At 37.6% G+C, this 10853-nt stretch overlaps 1 protein-coding gene across 6 annotated transcripts in view; it reads right to left on the bottom strand.

The window, feature by feature from the left end:
* LOC129773113 (uncharacterized) overlaps positions 1-10853 on the bottom strand; it is a 281523-nt gene that overhangs the window by 6980 nt on the left and 263690 nt on the right. For all 6 annotated transcript variants that reach the window (XM_055776668.1, XM_055776667.1, XM_055776669.1 and 3 more), the window contains 4 exons: positions 7404-8273; positions 618-749; positions 350-549; positions 36-285 (listed from right to left, as the gene is read on the bottom strand). In XM_055776668.1, coding sequence (XP_055632643.1) covers positions 36-285; positions 350-549; positions 618-749; positions 7404-8273 — 1452 coding nt within the window. The remainder of the gene's footprint in view (positions 1-35; positions 286-349; positions 550-617; positions 750-7403; positions 8274-10853) is intronic.

Below are 10853 nucleotides of genomic sequence, written 5' to 3'. Positions count from 1 at the left end.
ATTTTATTCCGTGAAATTAATCTGTCCATACTAACCAGGCACGCTGTTTTGAGAACTACCACTACCGGTTCCGCTCATGCTTGCAATCAACTTCAAATTCAGCGGCAAGCTCACCTCCGATTGCATGATGAACCCGATCCGGTGAATACATTCTCGATTCAGTTGTTTCGGGGTCTTTACGTTGCTGTTGGGATGACCGAGACTATTACTTTTGTGCAAAATTGGAGCAGTGTGTTGCTCGATTTCGTAGAACTTCCCTTTGGCTGACAACGAGACATAGTAAATCTGCAAAACAAAAAACGCATTGCATATTCTGTTGCGAATCTGTTTGACGACAACCGATAGTTACCTGTCGATTATCCCCAAGCAGTTGAGCATATTTGCCGCGTTCCTTTTCGGCACCACTGACGCTTCCTCCGTTGGTGGAGGCGGAATCCTTTTGACTAGATGACGACCTGTGATCTCCATCTTGGAAGACAGCCAGCAGCCGATAAACCTGGCCTCCCTTAGCCGTTGCTTTCACGTAGTGCGTTTTATGATTGAAGTTGTCTATTCGGTGAAAATAAATAAATCGTGAAAAAATTAACAGGGAATGGTCAGTTGTACCATAAGTTTACCATGAGATTCGGTATAGGCGGAGAGGTTTTCGAGGGAGAGGAATTTGTACACACGCTCCCGCACCAGCTGGACAACGGTTGTGTAGACAGTTGCCGTTTGCACTCCTTTATCATTGACGAAAGAGAAATAGCCTACGGTAGGAGAAAAATCATAATATATTATTTCATACCACCAAAAAAGTTTTAAATGATTGTACAGGGAAAAAATGCAGCTCTTACTTTTGTGTATAGCTTTTTATTGCATGGGTAAATATTGATGAAATTTTGGGTAAAACAAGTTTAGAGTGTAATGTTTACATGTGCCAAATTTCGTCATAATCTGTGAAGAGGTTATAGAGATGGCATCCAAGCTAGAAGTGCATCGATCATGGAAAATTCAGGAAAATTCAGGTCAGTCCCGCAGGTAAATCGCGAAACATTTGGGAATCGACCATTCGACTGTGTCCCGTGTGGCAAAAACGTTCGCGAAGCAAATCCCTGGCCTGTAGTTTTTCGTCGGCAAGTCCCGTCTGGATGTTCAGCATGAAGTAGATCGACACATTTGCCAAGAAGTACTTGGTGTGGCAGGCGATCTGTGGATGCGGCAAATTCAGCCAGCCATACAGAACTACCGGCAATCAACGGCCAAATGTATAAAGGAGAATGTCTCCAGAAGCTCCTGCTGCCTTCCTCTGGTCCCACAGAAGTGACACTCTGTTTTGGCCGGATCTGGCATCATGCCACTACGCGAAAGCGATGATGACATCTTCCCGCTGTACATGTTTCAATTGTTTTTCTTTATGTTGGTACTACTGTCAGTGTTATCAATGTCAATTTAGTTTGTTTACAGCGTCATTAAGAACAAGTTATCTTTTTTTTTTGCTTGGCGATTTTTTATATGGATTTTATTTGTCGAAGATATTGTGTGAAATTTTGTGTTGCAAACAAAATTTCTTGTGTCGAAACGTTGAAAATATTACAGTATACATTGGTGACTTAATTATGTCGAAAACAAGGGAGTATGAATGGTATAATGCATTCAAAGACGGCCGAGAAAAGATGAACGATAACGTCAAAAAAGACCATCAACCTCTTTAATTGACGAAAACTTTGGTGCTTTAATTGACGAAAAAAGAATGGTGCTCGGAAATCGTCATTTAAGTTTGGGGGAGCTAACCCGACAAGACTGATCATCATATTTTGGTTGATGTTTTGGGCATGAGAAAAGTTGCGGCACGAGTAGTGCAAAAAGAACTCAATTTTCTTCAAAAAAATCATCACAATCAAGTGATAAATCAGACCAACTTAATGTTACGAACAGCCAGGTTTATTGCATAAGTTTAGCAAAACTGATAATAGTATGCTGTCAGAGTGGTCCAAGTACATACGACCAGAGCGACTAGAGAGAATCCCCGTTTTTCCGACAACCACTAAATGGGAGGGGTTTCAAATGAAATATTGGATTTTTCCGCATCAAAAGATTCTCGCCTTCATCCTTCAAAGAACACGGAAAAGAAACTCATTGAAACACAATGTATATGCCTTTCAGACAATTCATAGTAATTAAAAAGTTTATTGAATATACACTCGGCAAAAAAAATTAAAGGAACAGAGTGCAAAATCGGAAATTTTAACCCATTAACGACCAAGCCGTAAAAAATATTTTTTCAACGAAAGCCATTAGCGTAATTTTAATTATAGACGCTAAACAAACCCCAATGTTCAAGAATATTTTTTTTCTCATCTTCCATTTTTCGGGAAATGACTGTTCGAAAAATCGAATATTGGCTGAAACCCGCACTTTTTTGCAAGCAAAAACATACTGCGAACTAAAACTCACTTCAATTAGCTGATATGCGGCATTCATAAATGCATTACTTTTTCATTCCGGTACGAACAAGAACATGGAAATAAAAATCTCTAAGTATAAACCTGAAGTAATTCACCTGTGGTGGGATGTGACCTTTCTTATTTTTTGTAGTTTTAATTCATTACCGGCAGGTTTTTTCTTTCAAGCGAAAACTGTTGCTGTTATTTTTATTGTTGGCGGTGGAGAAATGTCTATGCCGAAGAATTATTTCTTCACGATTATCCATTTCCCAAAAAATGAAACATTTTCCAAAATCTGCAAAGTACAAATACGCTGCGAAAAAAAACATGACCTTGAGGGTTGGGAGGTTACTATTCAGTTGAATAGAATCATCATTTAGGGTTTCTCCATCGATGAGATCGCTCATCGGATCCGGCGGAAGAATATTCACACCAGCAATCTCATTAGAATCATCGTTCCACGTACTGATGATTTCCTCAAATTTCACACACAAAATTCTTGGGACCGCCATCACCCAAGATTATTACGGACAGAAATGTAACTTTACGATAATATTAGCAAAATTAATTGATACTTACAAACATTTACAATTGAAAATACTGAAATAAATGAAAAACCTTCCGTATTCCAACGTAAACAAACTAAAATGCGCTGCGGAGGTCAGATGTGTTGGTATTGATTCAGCAAAACAAAAGTTCGTTATGGTCAACGTTCGATTTTTCGAACAATCGACGGAAAAACGTGCAAGTGCCAAAAAGTCAATTTTTGACCAAAAGCTAATTTTTCGAGATAACAGTCAATTTCGACGTTTCATGCAATTCTAAGACACTTGGCATCAACAATTTTTTTTGAGAAATTCAGATTGGGTAATTTCTTGGTTTTCAAAAAACTTAAATTTTGAAATCTGCGACACTAGTAAATGAAATCCGGTTGAGCTGAAATTTTGCATAGGCTGATTTTTCGTGAGAATCAACATTTTTAATCTAGTCCCGTTTAGTAATTCGAAGACCACTTTTTCCCATACATCCATTGGCACTCTAGTGTAGGTGTAGTGGATGACAATACCGGGAAGAAATAAAAAATCGATTTTTTTCTGTTTTTTTCAAAGGTTTTGTGGACTAAAACAATTTTCTGCCAACCAACTCAAACTGTAGGACCTTTCCATACAGATATATTTTAGTTTGAATGAAAAATTACCCCTTCGTCTTTGATGATGTAATTCAATAAACAATCATCGCACCGCAAATCGAAAAGAAGTTTTGAAAACTTCTTCAAATTCTTCACGAGGATAATTTGTTACTTTGACGAGAATAAAACTTTTTGCATCGATTTCAAAAAATTTGCCAAAAACAGGATTCATTTAGCCTTTAGCCCTTAGCCTTTTTCCCTATCCGATCGATCAAAGTTGGAGTAAATTAAAGGAGGACTTCATAGCAAATTGTACCAGAAATACAGAATGCTTTGCGTATTCTCAGAATGAATGATTCGTAACTTTCGTCTTTATGAGTTTGTGGGAGAGAAGTGCGTGTATATGTGGAAATTCTTATGTATAAGTATGAGTATCATCACTCCTTGCAGTCCTTGTACCTACCAACGCATGAAAATGAAATGAAATATGAAATATTACATTTGCGATAAAATTGGATTCTAGTCGCATAGGAATATTGAACGAAGACTGAAAACAAGTTAACTTTGAAAAATAAGTACTCAAAAACGAAAAAAACCCTCTCTGATTTTTGGATATGTTATGTAAAAAAATCTCAGCTTTCAAGAATAAATATTTTAAAAAATAGCGCCCTCTATCTTTAACTTAGGCGGAGTTACGGTATGGGTTTAGTGGAGAAAATTCTGCAGTTAAAAATCCACGTCGACTGCGTACTGAATAAATGATATGATTTCATCATTAAATTGGACCAAGTCCCTAGTCCCTATTGTTTGTTTCAGTCAGAGTGGACCAAGTACATACAGCCAGTCCCATACAGTAAACCCTCTTGATCGAACTTAAGGTGAAGGTGGAAGCTAGCCACACATGGTTGCCACAATGATGCTCATTTTTTTCATCTCCCTCCTTCACCCCTCGCCTTAAAATCAATTATTTTGCGAAACAGTGTGAAGAAAATGATCGTTTTCGCACACTTCCCATCAAGTAATATCAACCAAACTCTAATCGATTACTCACAAGATATTAAATTTTCATCTGCTGTCGCACTGTATAGTGATAAACGTCAGAAAACTCAAGCTCGGCATTGGTTTTGTTTGTATTGGTGAAAGTATCATTATTTTTTCGACACTGATGCCAGAAAACATCATCGAAACAGCTATAAAAACCACTCAATAAAATGTTATTCCTGAGTCATAGCCTCGGCCAACGAAGAGAAGGGTTGAGGTTTTCCAACGCGAATATGTGAAAACAATACGATCAACGACGGAAAATATCAAGGAATTATCAACATCGAATTACTATGCGGAAGAACTTGTTAATACCAAAAGAGCCCCAATTCGCATGTGTTATAAATTTGCTCATGTTACGCTCGCGTATAATCAGAATTTTACTTCATTTGCAAATGCACCTTCTATATATATTTATATTTGCAATTGTTCATCAGAACATATCATTCATACACTTACTTTATTATTGAATTGTTATTTTTGTTCAAATGTATTCAAAGACTCGTGTCAATGAAGCGCCACACAGTCTGATGCGTGAATTGATCTATTTACGTGTGCTTTGCTCTTCTCTCACAAACACTATTACCCCATTTTTACACGTGGTTTTACCTATACTACTACAATAGCTTCCTTCCACCTTCACCTTAAGGCAGTATTGTAGTCTAGAAATTTGAAAAAAACAATTTTTTTTCCTTCATATTTCTGTAGTTTAGGCATTCAAGAATATACCCTAGGCTTATCGAAAATCCTATTATTTACCGAGTAAGAGCCATTTTAGTGATGCGGTATCTAATCTAGTACGGGCATAAAATTGAACTTCAAACGCGTTTTTCTCGAAACTATTTTTTTCAAACTGGCGTACACGATATCTCAAGTTCTACTGAACCGATTCATGTCGAATTTATATGGATACAATCTAAAGGCATCTCTCTATCGCATGAACCTCTAAAAAAATGATATTTTTAAAATTTTACTATTGAATGAAAAATCGGGAAACGTAAGAAAAAACGTTTTAAGTTTAACATTTCAAACGGCCGTCATTTTGTCAAAAAAAAGTTTTTGACTTGTCCGAGCATCATGTGATAGCGGCATCTTTACTGATTCAGAATCTGTTCCATTTTTGTGAATCAGATAACCAGAAGGGCTGAAATCGTGTACACCATGGCACAACTTTTTTTTGACCCTCTCACTTCATCAGGTCTTAACTATTCTAGTTATGAAATTTTTTCTCCGTTCAATTTTTGTATATTGTTAAAAGATAGATGGACAAATAATGATATAATGGATACTAAAAATATTCTTTGTTTTATTTTTATGGAACTCAAAAAAACTTCCGAAATTCGTGTCTCTACACTAGAATATCCCCTCAAAGAGTTTTTTTTTGTAATAATACCATTACGCGATCTTGTTAGAGCAATTAAGAGTTGTAGAAAAACAATTGGGGAGAATGATTGAAAGCTAGTAAAACAGCTTCAAATTTTGACCTTGACTTACTAGAAATCATAATTATATTACTTAGTCCGGTCCGATTTAACACCGACCACCAGTAACTCGTAGAATATTATACAGGAAGATTTGTTTGAAGGTTCGTTTTTCAAACTTTTATTATTTTTCCATAAATTTTACGATGATCATCCAGAAAGTAGCAGACATGTTTCACTAGCGCGACAGTAGGTGGTGCTAGAGCCGCCATATTGGTGTCAAAAGAATTCTTGAAATATGATCGGGTCCATGGATACTCGAAAAATTGGTGTAAAAATGGATCTTTTTTATGAAAAAAGAACTATAGAATAATTTAAAAATTATTAATTTGAAAACTTTGCAATGATAGATTCATTATTTCCTTATTTGAAACTTAAATATTCTTTCATTCAAAGTATGTCTTCAAAACAATATCGTTGAATTTGTTTGAATTACTAAAATCAGTTCTGCAATGTTGGAAAAACATTACAGTTATTATTTTATATTCAAAATATCAACAAATCAATATTATACATAATCAATCATAATGAACATTTTGGGTCAGTTTGCCTCCATTGCCATTTTATGAGGTTGCAACTCTCTGTGAGTCTAATCCTTAAAATAGAAACAAAAAATTTCTATTCATTTAGGACAATCGAAATTTCGCCTTTCGCCAAGTTTCAATCGGTCTACAGGAGCTACGTTTTAAGTTCTCAATTACATCCCATAGTAAATTGCTGTTTGTTTATCTTCTTTTTTAAAAAGCAAGACAATATTCAAAATTTTAGCAAAAAAGCTAAATAAATCCGAAATTAAACTTACTCCATTCCGCGTGATTAGCCTTCACCATCTAAAACACAAGTGACAAATATACTTGTTTTTTTCCCGTGACGTGACAGTATCGTAATATTCATAATAACACCGAGTTCGTCAAAATTGTCACGACGGATGAACTCTCTCGGATTCTACACAAACGGTGGCAGCCGTAATAACGTTGTATACAATTCACTTCGTTTTCACCGTGAAGTGACGTTCGTGATCAGGCCCTTTATCTTCAAAAAGTAAAACGTCAGTTTATCGGTTCAACTTAAAGTTTCATACACTGCAACGCATTTTGTATGTTTTATATGAAAACCAGTTATTAAATTACCCATTATTAGCAAATTAATAAGCTCATATTGATTGTTGTATTTTTTCGAATTTGGCGTGAGACATGTGTGCATCGGAAATGATAGATTTGGCTGCGAAAATACGATCAAAACATTTCCTTAATAAATAATAAATGGTATATACGGCTCTAGTTTAAAATTATGGAAACAACACCTAGACAGACGAAAGATACTCACCTGGGTAATCCTGTGGTATTTTATATCCCTTTTTCCGATTGGATCCAGTTTTCGAGTTGAATACATGGAAGATTTTATAATTACGCATGAACCGGTACAGCAGAAACAGCTCACCATTGGATGGGCTGCTGGGAAAGGGTTTCGTTTTCTTTTTCTTCCGCTCCGACGTACTCGACGATCCTGCCGAGCTCGATGAAGTCATCGTTTGATCCCCTGAGCTGTTGCTTCCGCCACCGCTGGCCCCATCCGAGGTGTAGGACAGACGCACCACCCGAGGTAGCGAAAACTTTTCGAGAAACTGTTCGGCGAACATGGCTTCGGTGCTCGAATCGCTGCTGAGTTTGGATCCCTTGCTTTCTCCCGTGGAACAATCACCACCGGATGAGAGAGAATTCAGTTTGTATCGTTGCCGTTGCCTCATGAGGGCGGCATTCTCGAGCTCATTTCTTCGCGCCAAGCGGGCGTTTTCGAATTCGGCCACCGAGAACATGTTGGCGCTAGTGTCGTGCGAGTTGAATCGTCTCAGCTTCGGTTTGTGGCCATCCCGACCGGAAGAAGATACTATCGCTAGCGGCAGGTTGGTTTGCGAATTGAACGTTGACGCTATTGAGTTACTGCTGAACAAATTGTTCCCAATGGAGGGATTGTTACTGTTGGTAATGTTCATGTTATGGCCTATTTTCGCTAAGAAAAACATTGGGTTCTGCTTGAATTTGCCCTTTTTGCTGAGTTGCTTCTGCTGGTGCTGAGATGGTTTTGGCATGTGCGGACTAGATTCGATCAGCCAGTTGGTCAGATGCCGTTGTCGTTCAAAATCTAGACTGGCCCGCTGCATATCGGCCAGCTTCACTGTATCCGCCATGCTGAGATCTGAAAATGAGTTAGAAAAAAGATTACTATTACATTCCTGATCGATTGGATGATGTTCTGTGTATGTTCCTTCATAAAGTTGGTTAACGAAAAGGTAGGATCATGGAAGTAATGATCGTAATTATTGCAACTGCAGAAAGCAGACCCTTTCTATTGTGTAACCTACATTATTCTCTTTCATAACAACTGCATGAAAGCCACTTGTGATCCACTCATTAGGTGTATTAGATGTTGGAGCACTTTGGTGTAGGAAATATACAATCACCCTTATGATATTGTATCAATTAGCGAAAACGAAATGTTCATTTTCGCGCGTTTTTCCTCACTATATGAAGATACATTAGCTGACGAAGTGTTTACATTATCATTAGACGCTATAAATCCACGTTATCTTTTTCGCACTGATGGTGAAGGGTCCGCAACGCAAACCGAAAGAGAAGGTTTCTTTACCCAACAATTATTGAGCATAATTATGCGGCGTTGTTTAGGTGGATCCATCTCGTGATGTCGAGAGCCTGGTTTTGGCACGGCCATAGTTTGCCAAATGTAGGCGAAATAATAACCGCTTATGGCGCCAACTTGCGTATAATGGGCAGAGTTTGTATTTTCTAGCAGCCGCAACTCGATACGCAACCTGAGCTTGCAGCTAAAGGCTGAATGCATCGAAACATCGGCACGGCTAAATTGGTTTGAATGGTGCGATATTATTATAAACACATCGATCGTTTCTGCAAAACGGTACCTTGGCGGTAAATAATTGTGCAGTTGCAATGAATCGGATACGCCTCGAATAAACGGATGCTCTTTTGGAAACCATCCACAGTTATTCTTTTTTTTTCCATGTGAAGAGAGGCACGCTAACTATGAACGTTTAATAAATTCGTGGCTAATTTATTCGCAAATTTTAATTCGTACCATTAGAAAAACTATTTTGTGTTGAGTGCGGCTATTTGCGAGTGTTACACCTTATTATTTTGAGCGACTTTTGAATTTCGCGATTCAAAATGCGACGAGTGAGTTATTTGTGCTCAGTAATTCTGCTCCGGATAGACGAAATATGATAATCATTTTAAACAAAGCATAAAATGTCCAAGTTATATGCTTGCTACTTATTGACTCAAAAAAACTTTCAACAACTTCAAAATTGCTTTGAAAACATGCTATTAAAATCACACTAATCTGTCTATAAGCTGGTGCCCGCTCGGGAATCCATTTAGTATTGATTGCAAAGTGATAGGGAAATCAAGAACGTCGTTTGATGTTTGTGTTTGATGTCAGCAAACTGACGAGCGTCGAACGACAATGAAGTGTCTTTTCCAAGGCAGGCAGAGAAGGACTTTGGAGCAGTGTTGCCACATATTCATCTGTACGGGAAGGGGAAAAAATCCTTCTCATCTGTACTTTTTCTTTCGAAAATCCATCATGTACCAAAATATTATTTGCATGAAAAAAACTGTTTCATTAACATGAAAAAAATTAAAAATACTATTACTCTAGCCTCAAAGTACTCATGTGTTTGATGATTATTATACACACTCTTGCTAAACTTAGTAAATAAATGTTTCGCTGTTTAGTGTTAAGATCTCAAGTTTAGTTGCATCGTGTCGTTACTTAGTCAATTTAAAAGCTATGCTCGGTTGTTGTTATAAAGCGTTTGCACAAATTACGTAACGTGTGGAGGGAACTTGAGGTCTCGTTATTTAATGTGACATAAGGGGGAGGGGGTAGCCGTAATCGTGAAGCAACAAAACTTCATTTTAAATAAATCAACGCGCCGCTATATGGTTGAGCAGCTGATTCTGGGCCGGAATGAGGTGTGTTTCCTGAGGTAAGATGATAAAGCACGTGTTGTTATGGGCTAAACAGTAGTCAATAGGCAGGCATCGATTAATGCATCTCAAATATCGCATTTATCTCCAAGATAATGATTTTGTCGTAACTGCTAAACATAAGTTTATTCCATTGGTTATCGCAGTTGCAAAGAGAAGCTAGGGCACTTTGGTCATGCTGAAGCAGTTGGATACGTAACTGCTAAACATAAGTTTATTCCATTGGTTATCGCAGTTGCAAAGAGAAGCTAGGGCACTTTGGTCATGCTGAAGCAGTTGGATACAGTGGTCCAACGTATGTTGCAGTTTGTTTGAGAAGACACTGTTCTGTTGGTGCGTTTGAAGGTTGAAATCGCTCAGACACGGCCCCATTTGGCGAAGAAACAAGTGCTGTTTCATCAAGACAATGCACCGCGGAGACACGGACATTAATGAAAACGATGGCAAAATTGCATGAATTGGGCTTCGAATTGCTTCCGCATCCATCGTATTCTCCAGATCTGGCCCCCAGCGAATATTTTCTGTTTGCAGATTTGAAGAGAATGCTCGCTGACAAGAAATTTAAGACCGATGATGAAGTGATTACCGAAACTGAGGCTTATTTTGAGGAAAAACAAAAAAGTACTATAAAAATGGTACCGAAAAGTTGAAAGAGCGCTATAATCGCTGTATCGCCCTCGAAGGCAAATATGTTGAATAGTAAAATTGAATTTTGCAAAAAAAAAAAAATAGTTTTACTGTAGTAACTATT

This window comes from Toxorhynchites rutilus, chromosome 3, assembly GCF_029784135.1.
Source record: "Toxorhynchites rutilus septentrionalis strain SRP chromosome 3, ASM2978413v1, whole genome shotgun sequence".
NCBI lineage: Eukaryota > Metazoa > Arthropoda > Insecta > Diptera > Culicidae > Toxorhynchites > Toxorhynchites rutilus.
The sequence above is the reverse complement of the archived record's forward strand: the minus strand, read 5'-3'. Positions and strand labels throughout refer to the sequence as shown.